This window comes from Lagopus muta, chromosome 14 (genome assembly GCF_023343835.1).
Source record: "Lagopus muta isolate bLagMut1 chromosome 14, bLagMut1 primary, whole genome shotgun sequence".
In the NCBI taxonomy this organism is placed as follows: Eukaryota; Metazoa; Chordata; class Aves; order Galliformes; family Phasianidae; genus Lagopus; species Lagopus muta.
The window spans coordinates 555,774-573,220 of record NC_064446.1 but is presented as its reverse complement, the minus strand read 5'-3'; the positions used below and the strand labels follow the sequence as shown (position 1 = coordinate 573,220).

At 48.5% G+C, this 17,447-nt stretch overlaps 1 protein-coding gene across 2 annotated transcripts in view; it reads right to left on the bottom strand.

Moving 5' to 3' along the window:
* Nucleotides 1–2,573: 2,573 nt before the first annotated feature.
* NRG2 (neuregulin 2) overlaps nucleotides 2,574–17,447 on the bottom strand; it is a 152,758-nt gene continuing 137,884 nt past the window's right edge. For both annotated transcript variants that reach the window (XM_048960573.1, XM_048960574.1), the window contains 6 exons: nucleotides 14,379–14,402; nucleotides 10,120–10,222; nucleotides 9,082–9,205; nucleotides 7,263–7,390; nucleotides 4,548–4,772; nucleotides 2,574–3,460 (listed from right to left, as the gene is read on the bottom strand). In XM_048960573.1, coding sequence (XP_048816530.1) covers nucleotides 2,803–3,460; nucleotides 4,548–4,772; nucleotides 7,263–7,390; nucleotides 9,082–9,205; nucleotides 10,120–10,222; nucleotides 14,379–14,402 — 1,262 coding nt within the window. In that variant the 3' untranslated portion in view covers nucleotides 2,574–2,802. The remainder of the gene's footprint in view (nucleotides 3,461–4,547; nucleotides 4,773–7,262; nucleotides 7,391–9,081; nucleotides 9,206–10,119; nucleotides 10,223–14,378; nucleotides 14,403–17,447) is intronic.

The window sequence follows — 17,447 nt, the reverse complement described above, 5'->3', positions numbered from 1 at the left end:
CAGAAGGCAGTGCCATCTCCGGTGTGCCTGAAGAAGCCACCAAGAGCTACTCAGTCCTCAAGCTGAAAGTGCCATTTTGCCATCCTCAGACAGGAGTAAGTTGCAGAGAAGAGCAGGGTCTGGCGAAGCCTTCTCTGAGCACCAGGAAAGGGCCTCAGAGCTATGGGGTCCTGACCCAGTGGATGTGACACCCTGGGGTGAAGAGCCCTCAGCCCAGGAGTTTTACCTGTGCTTGATGACTGTCCTGATACACAAGTGCGTATGCCTTTATGTTGTGCTGAGCATCTTACCTACCAGAGGGCACACTGCCAACGGCTTTGCCCAGAGGCTCTGCAATCCCAAAGCTAAGGCCCCACGTTCCTCTGCTGCCTGCGTCACCCCATCTGCATCTGCAAAGCAGTTCCACCCTCTGGGAGAGGCAGCATCGTGCATGCGGAGCAGCGCTGGCAGGACGTGCCAGTGGCTCCCCCCACCTGTGAAAATTGCTCTAAAATATTTATGGCTAAACCCTAGCAATACACGTGGCTGGAGATGAGGGCTCTAATAATAGAGCAGCGAGGGATAAAGGAGAGAGATGCAGGCTTCCTTCAGAGGCAATAGGAGAGAAAATTGAGGTAGCGTAACTGCCTCCAAATATAGAACACGATTACGGAAGCAAGGGGCACACTGAGCAAGAAATCACTGCAAGAAATGGTGAGTCTGCCATGGCTCAGAGCTTCTGATAGGTACTGAGCATCACAGAGGCCTGAAAAAATGGGGCAGTAACACACCTCCCCCTAAAGGACCCACCTATCCCTTTTTTGTGGCTGCTTTCCACGGGGATCCTCCCCCTGGGGCATCCCCCATGCCTGGGACGGGGTCAGGAGCTCTCTGCCCGCTCCTGTCGGGCTGATACGACCTCAGGAATTGTGCTTCCCATGAACACACCGTATTCCCTGGGGTTGCCCTGTGTGGGAGCTAGCCAGCCAGCCTTGCCCTGCAAGATCTAAAGAAGAAATGTGGTTGTGGATGGGAGCACAGCACGAACCCCCCGGTCTGCAGGTGAAGACACATGAATAGGGGTTGGACAGGGGTCCCTGCCTGCCCCAGCAGCTGGGTTCGTGGCCCTTGCTACAGTCCCCCACTGCCCCCAGATTGCCTTAGATCAATGCCGCCCACAGATTGTTATTTCTTATTTTATTTATAATATAAAAAATGTTCAAGTGTTAAACAGTCTAGAGTTCTGACATTCAGACAATCCAGAGCAAACTTTGACAATCATCTTATGACAAATTAGCAGAGTTTTCTATCTGATCCCATCATGGGTGAGGAATAGAGGGTTTAGTTACTTTATTGCTAAAAGTTAAATGAAATACACTGTCAATTGTTGTATTATCTTCTCAGTCACAGCTTCACCATGCATCCAATCTACAGTATCTGAAATGCAAAGGACATGCAGAAGTAAAAATATAAAAAGAAAAAAGTCAGGCTACAATGTAAACAGGTTTGCTGCAGAGAACTGAGGAGAGAGGGGCACCTCCACGGGGATGCTCTGCCACCGGACACACAGGACTGTCTCTTTGCGCCACAGAGCCAACGGGCAGAGCTGCTCCGGGTTTGGAAACGCGACGTCTGTCGCCAAGAGCAAGATGTGACGGTAACAACCGCCTTCACGACGCACGGCGCGGCGGTACAGAGGAATCCCCTTGCTGGGCTGCCCCCAGGGGGCCGCTGCCCTTCCGAGGGTCTGCAAGCGGGGCCAGAGCCAGGCACCAGGGCAGCACGGCCAGCGGCTCCCAGGCGTGGCTCCAAGCACAGCGCACGGAGCACTGCAGCTCGCACAGCACCGTGGCCACCGCCGCACCGTGGCCCTGGGGACACCGCGGGCAGCACGGCACCGGGTCCTGGGCGGCACCGGAACCGCCGTGCGCAGCGCTGCCGCCCATCCACCAGGGCAGGCGCAGCGATGCGGGCCGAGCCGTACGGAACGGGGCTGCGCCTCGCCGCAGTCACACAAACGTCCCACGCATTGGACTACCGACCTGTGCCAACCCAACTTTGGACCCACGGGAAAGAGCCAAAGATTGAGAGCTATTTGTTAAGGGCTGCTGCTGCACGGTTTCATTTTCTCCTCCTACCTGTGCGGCAAAAGAAACATCATTTCTGCATTTCGGGATGGTGCTGTTGGATTTCTTTTTCTCCCGATTTAAGCAAAAATACAAGTATTTTACAGGGCAAGACAGATCCCCATCAGACATGGTAATGGAAATGCTCCCACTCATGTCCTTGGTGTGTGTTAAACAATACCTTAAAGAACAAGATCGTTAATAGCAGGGTACGGGGCAGAGTGGCGAGGCTGTTTTCTTCCGACGGAAGAGCACCCTTGTGACAGGTCGTCTCCCAAACAAAAATCTATGATCTTAAAAATGCTACTGAAACAGAATCCTCAGCATGAATCCCAGCACTAGCATACAGCAAAAGGCACCACGATAGTTTTAGTTTCTATTTTTAAGTAGTCAAAAATTGGCCCACCTTTTCTTTTTTTAACTTTATTGTTTGTTTTCGTTTCTTCTTTTTTTTTTTTTACTTTTTTTTTTTTTTTCTCGGAAGCTGTAAATCAAGACATTACATATAAATAGAGATTCCCTATAAAAAAGTCATCGCCGTTAGCTATTATAAGACAACTTTGCTAAAATGAAAATAAAACATTTTATTTGTTATATTTTTTTTTCTCTTTTATATAAAATAAAAATATTTATTTTTGTCTCGTGTTTGTTCCACCTCCCTCCGCCGCCTCCCCTGTGCGGTGCGTCTGCCGGGCGCCTAGAGGGGGTCGGGCTCTCGTTTGGGCGTCGTGTGCGCCAGGCTGCTGCGCCCGCTGCCCCCGTGGGCGCTGTGCCGGCTGTACGGGTGCTGAGTCCGGCTGTCGCCCGGCCGGTGGAGCGGCGGCGACTCTGTGTTTGTCGCCTCATTGTTCTGAGTGCTTAGGAAGGGCGTGCTCTCGGCCACCAGCTCCTCATCAGACTCGCTGTAAGAGGCGCTGCTGAAGGAGAAGGAGTCCCGGACAGCTCTGGCTCTGTGGGGGACGTGCCCGTTCAGTTTGGACTTTTTCCACCGCCTGTTGCTGCTGGCTGTTTTCTTTGGCTGCTCTAGCGCTGTGACGTACTCCTGCGTCGTCTCGTATTCGTCGTCCTCCGTGATGCGGAAGGGGCTGGAGGGCAGGCTCCCCATGCTGTCGTTCAGGTAGGTCTTCCTTTGGTAGTAGCTGTCGTAGCGCTGCGTGTCCTGGAAGGGCAGTTGGTACCGCCGCAGCAGGGGCTGCTGCTCCTCCACGCGGAAGCTGATGGGGGCTGCTGGCGGCAGGGAGACGGCGTGCGCGGAGTTGGGGGAGGTGATCTCGAAGGTGGGCACCTGCGCCGCCATCGAGTAGTGGAAGTCGACGGGCGACAGGCGTGCTGGTGTGGTCAGGGCCGACACGTACCTGAGAAAGGAACAGCTCCATTGGACACTGAGCAGCCCACAGCCCGGGGGGGCTCGGGGCGAGCCCAGCACGGCCATCAGGACTGAGCCTTACCCAGGACATCACAATTCCCACCCTCTGGTTGCCCACGTTGCCTTCTGCTCCCTCTGCAACTGTCACGCTTACCCAGGGAAGGGCCCCCAGAGGTCTTCACATGCTGAAGTCTGGGTACTGCTTCACCTAACTTTGCAAAAATCTTCCATACAAAAGGCCTCTACAAGCCTTCATCTACACTACTTACACGAGCACGGTGGCTCAGTGGTCTGGCCCCTCTCTGTATAGGCTTTCCTTTGGCATCACCTCCTTTAAGTAGCGGTTTTGTTTTTCACTCAGTAAAGCCAGTGTGCGTTGTCTCCACTCATTTCAGCCTGCTCCCACTCCCTGGGTTTCCCTATCCCTCCTCATGTCTCATGAAGTCTGAGATGCAGTCTGCAGGCCATCTGAACGGACCAGGAAAAGAAACAAGAGAACAGCTTGCCTTCGCTGGACCAGTCCAGTCCCACCGTTTTGAGGGGAAATGCCTGGAACTGGTTAGATGGCCACCCAGGTTGCAGCACCATGGAGATGTGCTTCTGCAACAGCAGGAGCCAGGCCCACGAAGAGAACAGCTGCCACTGGCTGACAGTGTCCCAGATCTGAGTCACACTGAACCCGTCCCCAGGCTGCAGACAAGCAGCATGTCTGTTCCCCATCCCACCCAGAGGTATTGGAGGACTCGCTCCTCGCCCTAAGGATCACGATGAGGCTCAGCCTTGGCTTGAGCTGTGTCCCAGCTATTTGCCTCCCCCTCTGCCAGGGCCTCGGCTGTACTCACCACCCAGTAGCTCAGCCAGATTTAATTCACCAGCTGTAACAAGATATTTTCAGCTGCTCCCAAACCTGTGCATGAAACCTACATGGCCTCCTGCTTAGCAGGGGCACCTGTGCAAAGCACACTGCTACCCTACCAAAGCGGCCTCCTGGGCCGTGGCTTCTTCGAGGGTTTCTCCTGCACTACCACAGGAGCTTTGTGCCTGGCACAGAGGGGCAGGGCTGCACAGGCTCTGACCTCTCGCTGTGCGGTGAGTCCCGCAGTGAGTCCACCGAGTCGCGGTACTGCGCTGTGGGCCGCCGCGAGTCCTCAATGCAGAAGGCAGCCCCGCGGCGGGCCCGCGCCTCCACGCAGGCAGGGCTGTTGCATTTACTGGTTCCCACTGAGGACAGCATGATCCCGGACTGGGAATCGGAAGTCAGGCTCTCCGTCCGCTCCAGGCTCCAGGTGTGGCTTTCATGTCTGTGAATCAAAGCCCACAGGGACAGTGAACAAGGAATCCCTTGGGGAAGGCCAGCGCCTTCTCCAAAAAGCCACACACAGCCACAGATCTCACCCTGAACTGATGTCTCCTTTCTCTGTCTCGCTGCATTGGATCAGGGAGGCCCAATTTTGATATGCCTTTCCTTACTGTTTCCTGGAGGCATGACTAGAGGACAGCAAGGCTGCCCAGTGCACACGGGGTATTTAGTGCACCACCTCCTGGCAGCTGGGGACGGGGTAGGACGGCGTCTGCAGGGTGGCCTGGGCAATTCTGCTTTATTTTGGTGCAGAGCGATGCACCGGCCTTGCCAAAACAGGTCTGCAGAGGACCTTCAAAAATGCCACTGCACACAGTGCCAAGAAACAGATCCTTCTGAAATGCTACCAGAACAGTGTCAGAAGAAAAGGCTCAGAATTATATTGTGACCAACACAGAGAAGCATTACCATTCATTTATAAAAGGCTTTGGCAGCAACACATGCTCAAGGAGCTAGACAAAAACTACACTGTGCTGGGTACTGCTGGGCAGCACTTGGAGGTATCCCTGCGCTTGGCTTGGTGTAGAGATGACATCCCACACAATGGGATGGAGTCCTGTACCCACACCACCAGGCCGACTGCTCTCCTGTGGCACAAACACACAACCCACAGGAGCAACAGCTCTGAACTCCCAGATGGCACCAGATGGAGCTGTGCTGGCAGAGGGTTTGGCGTGGGGGTTTACAGAGGCCTCATTAAAACTTCCCAAGAACGTGTTAATTATTGATGGCTCTGGGCACATGCTTGGTTGCAACCATGACATTAATTTATAACTTCAAAAAGCATCCTCATTAGAGTATGAGCTGATCAAGTAAAATGGAACCTGATTCTGCCAGCAGTTTGCCTCTGGCATGACTTCAAGAAACACCTGCTTGCTGCACTTGACTCACGAAAATTCATATGGCAGGTAGACAGGACCAGAGGCTGTGCAAGGTAGGTGCTTCCCACACCTGGCATGTATTAACGCTGCCCTTCAGACACAAATTTGCATCTTCAGATGTGCCCAGAGGTGGCCATGGGGTCTGAGGACTTTGAAGTCAGACTGTAATGCCATCAAGGTGCAGCTCTGCAGGAAAAGGAGCCTCTGTACACATTGCTCAAGCCTGCACACACCTAGCAAGGCTTGGAATGAAGTGTAAAAATTAAAAAAAAAAGAGCCTGGAAAAGACACCATCTGCCCACCAAGGGTAAGATTTCCCTGGCTAAAGGCAGGCATTTCCAGCCCAAAAATCACAGAATCACAGAATCACAGAATCACCCGGGTTGGAAAAAAAAAAAGTCATTCTTGGCTCCCTCTCTGCTCACTGCAGGTCAAGTCAGTTGGAATCTGGGGAGGAATTTACCTGAAAACCCAAGTTTGATATCTGAAGTTGTTCCACTACCTAATGAGTGCTTGAACCTGGAAGAAATCTGCTGGGACACATCTTTGAGCTTTACCTGGAAGGACTGTCTGCTTCCTGGACAGGTGGATACAAACAGCCCCGGCTAATAGTAACTAAGCCCCGACATCTTTTGCTTGACAAAGCCCATGCAGTGGATCCAGTGTGACCACTGACAGGAGGTAGATGGGACCCCCCTGCACTCACAGTCATTTCTCAAAAGCAGGCACTCTCATGGGGTAACACTGCTGCTTACTGGAGGAAGCACAAGAGCAATGCAAGATGGAGAACCTGAGGAACCAAGCTTCAAACAGTACAGGGCTTTCTTAGAGCATTTGAAGGACTTTTCTGGGCACCACAAAAATGGAGAAGTTCCATCTGCAATACAAATGCACTCAAATCCAGTGAGAACTTTGGCCTCTGAGCCAGGCTGCTGCTGTCCCCCAGGATGGCTGTTTTAGAATGTGAAAAATTAGTGGTTTTTTTTGTTTGTTTGTTTGTTTTTGTTGTTTTTTTTCTGGTGAAAACTTCATTTTCAGCTTTGCAGAACTAGGCAAAATAAATAAATTTTAAAGAATGGTGATATTTGTCATGTTCTGCCTTGCAAAAGGCAAACAGATGCTAAATATCTCAAACATTATATTAATAACCTGTGCATACTTAACAAATTAACACAGGCATGCAGTGTAATTGCAATCACAACTTGAAAAACCATTCCTAGATGCATCCTCCTATTTGACTGAGCTTGTGCAAGGCGTGAAAGCACTACTTCATTTCCTCCTACTTCCCAGCTATTTCAGTGCTATGCACTCCTGCTGGCTCTTTGCTGCAGATCAAGCATCACACCTTTCCACACCTTTCTGCACCTCTCACTAATTGGTTATGCCAGCAACACAATCTGATCTGCAAGCACTGGCATGGCCTGTATGATGGTGTGATGCCAAACATCAAGTAAAATCAGAGAGAGAGGTGAAAGGAAACCCTTCTACTGGCTTTGAATCTCACAGCATCCTAAGGCAAGCAGCAGTTCAGTGTGAATGGCATACATCACCTCTGGCTGGATGTTGGAGTGGCTGTGGAGCAGTGATGTGACGGTGAGCAGGAGTGACTTCCTGAAAAAGTTGTCTCTGTTTCCCTCCGGATGACGTGTTCAGTGGCAGAAACATTCTTAGAAATATACTGTAAAATATGAAGAACCACATAGATCAGCCAATAGCTTGCCAGCACTGCCACAGCCAAGTTCTGCTGGCTGGATTGCTTCTGGTGAAATCACCAGAGGACTGAGTGAACTCTGCAGCTCCGTGCCCCACGGGAGGCGACAAGGAAACTGAAAAATGTCATGCAGTGCCCTCCCCTCTGCCTCTGCACTTTGGACACTGGAAAGGAGCTATGATACAGGGGCTGCAGAGGGTTACAAAGAGCCGAGGGTTTCCCCAGGTTGCTGTGGGAGCACATACAGCTGATGCTGCTGAGCAGAAATCCATCTGTTTGCAGGAGGTTGTGCACCTGACAGAGTGCCAGCAACAAGGCAACCGCATGCAATCTGTCACAGACACAAGTCCTACTGACATACCAAGTGTAATACAAATATTTATGCTGAAATATCCCTTCACCTAACAGTAAGCAGGGTCAGCCATGCTTTCCACAGAGAGACTAAGCCTCTGGGGGAGACAGTATTTCAGGTTCACGTGGCTGTGATTCTTTAAATTTTCCTTGCCCTCATCCTTCATGGCCAACTATCCACTTAGCTAAATGTCAGCATCACAAGAGTGACCCAGGAGAGCTTGTACCTCATTCAGGACGCTGATTCTACAAGGGCATGCAGTGATAGGACACAGGGTAATGGTTTGTAAAGAGGGGAGATTTAGCTTAAACATATGAAGATGTTCTTTACTCAGAAGCGTCTTGGCACACACTGCCCAGGGAAGTTGTGGATGCTCCATCCCTGGCAGCAGTTAAACCAGGCTGGGTGGGATCCTGGGCAGCCTGAGCTAGTGGACGTGTTCCTACTCACAGCAGGACAATCGTTAAGGACCCTGCCAACCCTAATCTGTGATTCTACGATTGTGCTTTCTATCAGCAATCAGTGCCCCCCTGTGCATGGCACATGAACCTCTGCACACAGAAAACACTAAGAGAAGGCAAAAGGAAGTTTCCAAAGCAAATATTCAGAATCTGGGAAACTGCAAACCCTCATCCTGGAAGAATACACCTTCAGCTTCAGGTCTGCCTTCCCTCTCCCTTTTTCTGATCCCGTTCAATGTTTTAGTCCTAGCAAGGCACTTAAGCATGTTGAGAACAGGAACACAGAGCTCAATGGGATTCTCACATCTCAGGAGCGGCTGAACGGCTTTCCTGGATCCAATCCTAAATACTCAGACGGGTCCCAATAGAGCGACACTGGCACCCCACTGGGTTGTCCCACCTTGCAAAGGAGCAGCTGGGCCGCGCAGGTGGACAGACGTGGAGCTGTTCTGATCACCACAATGGGTGAGACAGTCACTGTGGTGGCTGAGCCTCTGCTGTGCTAACCCTATTTATTGTGCCTACCCTATTTATTATTGTGTATAATGAAGCTTGACAGGACAGCGTAATAAGCAGGAAACATTGGGAGTGCCTTCCAGGGAGGACACCAGGATCACACCTGTCCTGAGTGCCCTAACCTCATGCTCAGTGTATCAAAGTAAAATCACAATTCCCTCTAGATTTTGTTTTGGGAAAGGTTTCTATGCAGAATTTCGTGCTTCTGTTCAAGTTGTATTTTGCTTCTCATGCACAGGCACAGGCAGGTGCAAGCATGCAAATCCACATCAAATCCCTGACAGACAATGAGCACTCAATAAAATACAGGGTCTTATGAAAGGTCTTACATCAGCCATTTGGATTTCCTCTGGATCCAAACGCGGATGGCTTGGCCCATTTGCAAGGCTCCTGTTCTGATGGGCATGACACATGTTCTGTCGTAAATGATTATGCATCTGTTTTCTTTGCTTCCTTTAAAAAGGAAAGGAAAAAAGTAAATTAGGAGGATTTCTCTCATGAGGCCCAAGTGTTTCTGGAGGAAGCAGATGATAAAGGAGGTAGCAACCAGGTTTTCATTCATCTTTCAGACACTTTTCATGTTTTGACGGTGTTTGTGGACAGCTGTGAACAGAAGGAAGCAAGACATTCAACATTAGCCACTTATGTTGCCTTTCCAAAGAAATGTGAATGTTTTCTGCTATAGGCAATTCACATAGTTGGGTCCAATGGTCTTCAAGACAAGCAAGACAAGCCCCAGGACAATGCAGTGGAGGCAGGGGGAGCGTGGGGCTGGGCACCGAGGAGAGAAGTGGGGAGAAGAGAAAGGAGAACCAGTCCTGGCTTGCCCTTGGTGGCAAGGCTCCTGTCCTGCATTAAGCACAATACAGTAAAGCCTCCCTGGGAGGACATCAACTTCACAAGGCTTCCTGTGTCCTGGGTAATAGTTGGACATTCCAAACACAGGTGAGGGGCACATGGGGCGAAGGGTGCTGTCCGATCAGGGGAGGCTGGCCATGAACGAGGTCCCCAAGCCTCTTGCTCAATCATCATTGCTTTGGAAGTTCCAGAACTGTAAACAAGTGAGCCCACAGCTCCTGGGCATTAGCTCACTGTGCTTCTGTTGGCTCAGGGGACAGCTTCTCCCAGCCACGTGCCATCACCTGGCTTGGATACATGATACCTTATCAGGCGATAAAGAAATGGGAAACTTCCTGCTCACACAGGATGGTTGATGGCTTCATCGGCCTCCTTCAGAGACTTTGCTGGGAATACCACAGCACGGCATCTCCTTAAAACAGCATTTGGGTGAACACCATGAAAGCATGACACACAATCACTGCCACTCAGAGATCACCGGTTATTGTTTGTTAACCACACATACTCACTTGGTTTTACAGTAAGCTACCACACAGACGATGCCCACCACAAGCAAGGCAACACAGATTCCTGTGATGGTTAGAACTCTTTTCTGGTAGAGCTCCTCTGCCTCTGCAAATGGAGAGAAAGAAATCAGTTGCAATCAGGCTCCAGCACCACAATGCACCTGGCTGCACAGGACCCAGCACTGCATGAGGGTGAGATGGAGAGTAGGACTCAGCCACACCTCCTACTGATCTGCTGCCCAAACCTGAGGCCAGCTGGCCCAGCCTTGCTCACCCCTCAAGAGCTCCTCAATCCTTTTGTCTCTCTGTAGCTCAACCCTTGCCCTCAGTAGCTCAGCCCTTCTCAAGCACGCTTCTGGCTTTCTCTTCTTTTCCCACAGCGTAACTCGGTGACTAATCTCAGAGAGCCCCGTGAGTTTCCTTTCCTTTCCAGCAGATCGCCTTTTCTCAGTAGCTTGGTATCAAAGAAGGAAGCCCTCGAACGTCCCCCAGCCACCACGTACCAAACATCCCTGTGATGCTCTCCTCACAGCTCTCTGCTCTGACGGACTCAGAATGCCTTTTCCTCGCAGCTGCTGCATGCTCCGGAGTTCGGCAGTGCGCTGCAACCACCGAGCAACAGCCCCAAAGCATGCAGGTGCTGGGAGGGACATCCTAAAGGAGTCAAAAAGCAGAACGAAGATGGAAAAGTGATAGCACGTTAGACAAAGAAAAGGAAGTGGAGTAATTAAAATACAGTAACCAACTGCAGTTGTGGATTTTTAATGAAGCCCTAGGAAATGATTAATTCCATTGCACTGGGTAGCCCAGATGCACACACAAAATTCAAGCAGCACGCTGCTGCTTCTTTCAGATTCTGCTATTTGTCACGGACTGCCTTTCAAACCAGGAAAGTCAGTCATTTGCATCAGAACCCAGACCGTGCTAAAAGGCAGGTAATTCATTCCAGTTAATCAAAGCTCCAAGGAAATGGCAGGATATCACCTGCTGTGTGACTGAACCACACCTAGGCAGCAATTGCATGGCTATGGCTACTCCAAAGCAGATGTTCTTCTCAGAAAATCCAGCTACCTTCACTGAGACTAGCAATGGCAGTCTGGTGAATGACTAAGAGAAGGATCTAGTCCACAGCTGCCGTGAGCCTTGTATTTTAGCACCTACAGCCAATGTGCTTGTGTCTCCATACTATGTGTTAATTGTAAAGTCTCCAGGCCTTGTGTCTTCTCTAATATTCACTGAATTTTTCTTTTTTCCATGTTGATCAGGCAATAAAACTTGTGCCATGGTTGCTGTGCTCGGCGTGTTCCACTGGCACACACTAGATACTTTCAATGGAATACGTGAGCTACAAAAACTATGAGATATAAAACTAGAAGAGAAACAGGTCTGGTTTCAGGTGCTAGCATCAACTAGAAGTAGGGCCAGACTCCAGAAAAAGACCATTGGATAAGTAACAAAGTATTCCAGATAAAGAAATATTTCGACTAATCTCAAATTTCCAATTTAGAAAGGAAAGTGCTTTTTGGAAATAAAATAAAACAAAACAAAACAAAACAAAACAAAACAAAATAAAATAAAATAAAATAAAAAAGTGCTGAGAAAAATGCTTATCTTTGTCTAGCACTCAAAGTGGAAATGAAGGAAGAACTGCTAAACCAGGGGCTGCAAATAACCATCCTGACGTGAGGATGCAAAATATCATCAGGAGGGCTTGCTTCATGCCTCTGTTGCAAAGCTACAGTTTAAAGAAATAAATGTACACCCTTCTTGGCTGTGCCCTGGCCTTTGGCTTGATCAGGCTCTCTGAGTGCTGGTGGAGCTCGCCCAGAAGCACGTCCCCCCGTGCACCAGGGACGTGGGCAGCCAGACCCCAGACTCCATCTCCGCAGCCGGTGTGAGCAATGACAGAACACAGCTTGTTTGACTGCAGCTGACTGGGCTGCAGCAGTTGCAGCAGCCACCTGCACTGCCTCAGGCCGGAGCGCAGACGGTGCAGGACCGGCTCCTACCAGGGAGGTCCTTCCTGTTCCAGACATCAGCAACCATGGCAGACAAGTTTTCTTGCTCTTGCACAGGTCTGGGACCTGGCTTACAGCTGGACAGCTATTTCCTTCAGACAGGAACCTCAGAGATTTTATCAGCATCAGAACCAGATAGGGTCATGTCCTGGGTACAGATGGCACTGGGCAAGAATTTAGCTGCTACCCAACTGTATTTCTTCACCAATTACCACAAACAGGGGGGGGGAGAAGGACATTTTTCACCACAGACCAATCCATGGAGCCAATTATTTTCAAAGCCTCTTTACCAGCTACATCTCTTGCCATAAAGACATTTTTTTTTCAAGTTTAAATCCTTCTGTTTGAATTACGGAAGGGAGAGGGACAAAGAGAGCAAAGCCATCAAAACCATGAAGCGTTTTAGCCTGTTAGCTACCTAAAAAAATTTCATCCAAGGCTCAAACCCTGGCCTCTGTTCAGGCAGTCATGTGGGCACAGAACTCTATATGTCTGGCTCTCCTGAACTCCCACCTGCATTGTAAGGGGAATAATTCAGTTCATCAGAAATGCAGACTCAGGTGCTCTTCCCCGAGCTGACAGCTCTGCTGTGTGAAGCAGTGAAGCTGGAGGCTGTGCATCACTACTGCAAAAATGAAAAATTAAATGACCTGCTGTCAGTGATTTAGCTCAGCTCCTAACATCTCATTACAGTTGATGCTTGGTAAAATAATATCTTCGTGCTGCATAAAATCATCTCGACAAAGACACAGAAAACAGGAGAATGCTTTCTGCAATTCTGTGTTTGGGAAGGTAAGATCCTGGAGCAGGACTTGTCCATTTGTGTCTGCGTGCTCTAAAATGCCACATCTTCATCAGCAGCATTGTCACTCTACAGCAGCAAACACTACGAACAAACCATGTTGTGTCACATAATGTCGACAGAATCACAGTCCAGCCATGGGTTCACAGCAACGCATGAGAGTGAGAGACGAATGGCAGAGAAGAGACGACTGCAGACTGGGAACGGGATGTGTGCGGTTCTGTGATGACATTGAGAATGGATGAGGAAAAGGACAAAAGTCAACAAAAAAGGGATGTCAAAAATCCTTAATTTTAACATTTGTTTAAGTGTATTAGTATTAGCAGCACCACTTTCTCTGAAACCACAAAATGCATTCATTTTCTGCTGCAGGAACAAGCTGCTGGTGATACACACGGGCCCTGGGGGAAAGGCATGCAAAAGCCAGCAGAGACCAACTTCTCCAGCTTCAGCTTGTGCACGGCCCTCCGGCTCAGGGCCCCAAGAAGCCAATTTAGCATCCGGAAGTGAAATATTGGTGTCCCCATGTCTCTAGCAAATTGAATTGAAGTATCTTTATGAGAAGATCTGCTCCAGATGGCATTGCTGGGCCAATTTTTTTAAGCTAAGTGATAAAGACAAACCTCTCTGTTCTTGGTGAGCAACCCCTCCCACACTCGTCTGCGCACCCAGGGAAACCTAACCCAGGGATTTGATTTTCCAGGTGCTTGCTCCAGAGAGATTTGATACACGTCTGAAAACAGAGTTAGGAGAAAGGAGGAAAAACACTATGACTGTGAGCAATTGGGTAGGAGCAGGCAGTCGCCTGTTTCCAAGAGGCTGTAAGCCAGTGTTTTTCCACGCTTTAGCTTGCCACCAGCTCAGCATCACACTGACTTCCCCGGGCTCAGTGTCTTCTAGAGGAGCTCACCTCCCGTCACATTCCATGGGTCAGTTTCTTCCTGTCAGGAACAGAAGGCAGCAGACGGCCTTTGGGAGGAGGTAAAACCCCTCCTGGCCCTTCATAGGACACAGTGGATGTTGGCGCACAGAACGGCAGCGCTGCAAAAGCACTAAAATTTCCTAAAACTCGCCTTCCCCTGCCTGTCCCCAAGTGGTGCCTGCTGGCAGCCTTTAGGACTGACACAAACTCTTGCCTTTTGGTTAAAGGCACAGAAGTCCAATGAGGAGACCATGGTTTGGAACATCTCGGTCGTGCCACACGCACCTGGCTGCTGCTCGGAACAAAGAAAAAAGTGCTGCTAAAAATACACCTGCGTTTTTATCATTTTACATTTCGACTTTGCATTTTTACTTTGTTTTGGTTTTTAATCCAAACATCTGTCTTGGTGCCAGGGAAAAGAACAGAACAGCTGATTTTTTAATCATCCCATTAAAGCCATAAATATAATGTGGGCAGCTCTTAATGGCTTCTGATTAATAAATGAATGGTTGTTCCATACCCTTTAATTCAAATCCAAGATGCTCTGCCAATGCAGAAAGAAGACAAGGAAGAGAAAGAGAAAAAGAAAAACAGGTCTGTCAGAGATCTCTCATACACAAACACACTGTGCAGTTACAGCAGTTAGCGTCTCTGTAGGCTCAGCAGCAGTTACACAGAACACAGTGTATGCTTCAGAGCATTTTAAAATCCCACCAGAGCTTATATCTTATGTAAAGGAAGACCCAAACAAATTGCAGTGGAAGTTAATTATGAATTCTTTTAGTTGATTATGAATTCTTTTGAGATGAGCCATGTTTGTTAGTACCCGATGTGGAATTTACAGGTTAGGCAGGAAAAAAAAAAAAAAAAGAAAAAAAAAAAGGTACACTTGTTCTGAAACAACTCCTGACTCCAGACAGGCCAAAACACATAGTGACCGTGTGAACCTGATAACCATTCATTCGCATTCTACAGGCAACATGTGCCCCTGTGCCCGGGGCTGCGCACAAAGCAGCGCGCTCAGCAGACACGTGCAGGCACTTGCACGGGGCCTGCAAGCACAGCTCTCCTGCCCATGACCTCAGGTCTGGTCTTGGATGCACAATGTCATCTGGCAGCACGGCCTGCTCACCTCCTGCCGGCATGTGCATGGTGAAGCACTGCTCTTAGCAGCACGGATTTGCAGCTGTACCACTGATACTGCAAGTGATTAGTTGCCCTGGCAAAGGTAATGAATCCCTTGCAGATCTAAAAGTGCAAATTGCACTGGAAGCTTCCCTCGAGTCTGTGATCTTCCAAATTTCACTTCTGCTGTGGTTCTGCATTTTCAGAAACGACAAGCATGCCAAAAAAAGAGAAAGAAAAAGCACAAACTGGAGCATCTGCTTTCAGATTCAAATTGGTTACAATTGCGACTGCAGCTCATCTTGCAGACACACTGCTACGCAGAGCAGGCTTTGTCTAATGAATCAACAGCGCCGTTGTCCAGAACAGGCAACTTTTTTTTTTTTTTTTTTTTTTTTTTCTGAAAAAAAAAATCCATTCTTGAATTTCATTAATTTTCCTGGTACCAGCCTCACTTAAAGACAATTTTTTTCCACATAAATATTAAAGCTCTCCATACTTATCATTGCACATAAAAGTGAGCTCTTTTGTTCCAAATCACCATACGGACAAGATTATTTTCAGCTCGGAGATGTCCAGATTGATTTGTTACATTTTCCACACGAATTGCTGTTTGCTGCACATGAAGATTGGTTTGCTATTTCAATGCTGCTCAAAACTTGAGTGTGCGGGAGGGAAATTAGCACTAATCATTATGGAACACGTAAACACTTTTCAGCTAAAGCAGGTTCTTCTCTTCAAATTGGTGCTGATGTTTGTTGGTTGGGTAGTTTTGTTTGTTTGTTTGTTTTGATTTTTTTTTTAAGGGGATTTTGAAGATTCTTTAATAAAATTTGGTATAACTTAAAGGCCACAAAACCAGGCTGATCTCTGCTTCACATCTCACGTTTGTGCAAAACGAATGGAGAACTCTACCATGCATTTCACAGTCACGTCCTGTGGGCTCAATGTGGTGGACAGCAGAGAACTGGACACCTTACACCTGTTCTATGCCTTCCGGTTTTCACTGCTAACCTTGACATTTTTCTAGAGCATGTTACCATCATGCAACCTGTTTTACCTGACACCGTGACAACTGCAGATAGCGATACATTAAATTTCATCCAAATATCTATACGGTTGGTATGCTCTTGGCAGTGTACTCCCTAAACATTTGCTCCTTCCTGACAGATCTGCTCTCGTATATGTAGCTACAAATGGATGCAATTCAGAACATTCTCACGGTTTTTTGTTAGTGCAAACAGAACTTGAGCCTTCCTGTGGTGCACCCTACAGTAGAACTGCAGGTTCTCAGGTCTCCCCAGTCCCACAGAGCAGACACAGCCAGCTCACGTGTTGGATCTTAGCTACAGGTTCCCTGGGCAGCAGAGAAACTATGCAGCTCTGCAGCAGCTGGAAAGCACATACCTGCTTCTATCTGCAAACCTAAGAGTGGCTTTGAATCTGCTTGTGCCCCTGCATCTCAAGTACACAGCTACTCAACACTTCAGACTTTCTCAGTCTCTCATGTGCTGACTGTTCCTCCCTCAGTGCTGCTTAGATGCCACTGTTCAGGCAGACAGTGGACTTCTAAAAACTCAGCCTCTCTTCTGATCTGTGAATTGACCAGGCTGTGCTTTCAGACTTCCAGAAGAAAATTCCCATGGATAAGAAGCCAACTTGCTTCAAAAGCAAAGGGATTATTGGAGCCATATTAGGTGCTACTAAAATTTCCATCATATCATTTTTTCTAAGCTGCTCCTCTGTTAACAAAGCTATGCAAAAAAAAAAACAGTTCCAGCACAACAAGATATTACAAGCAAGGTGATGTGTCAGCCTGTTGCAGCTACAGGCATTGCTTCTGTATCACCCATAACTGAATCCAGAAGGGAGGCACTCACTCCTTTCCCTGCTCAGGAGTTCCTCAAAGTGGCCATGAGGCACGTAAGGCCTTCTGCTGGGACAGCAATGGAGGAAAGACACTCAAGAGGAAACACTGTAAGAGTCCTCTGGGATTTGAAAGGTTTGCCTCTTCTGTTAAGAACAGACTGTTCAAAATTATTCAACTGGCTACTGCCCTGAAGCAAATGAGGAGACCTCATCTCTACGAATAAAAGGTGATGCTTCTGCACTGAGCAGAGGGATATCATCTTCATGAACACAGTGCACCACACAGCACGTGATATATTAGTAATGGATCTCCTGGTAACAAGCATGTTTGAGAAAACAAAATTTCTCCTAGAGACAACAATTTATTTTGGTCTGGAGCAAAAAAGTATTTCTGATAGCATTCTATGTTTGAAGGAGTTCTTCTCTATTTTTTAAGAGATTGATCGGGGAAAGCAATGTATCTTTAAAAGCTTTGAGTCGTATTTGCTGCCAGGTGGAGAAGGTGCTCAACATGGTGTGCAGCACCTGCACCGTGTCCTCCAACAATCTGATCAGCCTGCATCTCACACACCCTGGCTGTCTGGCCACTCCATGC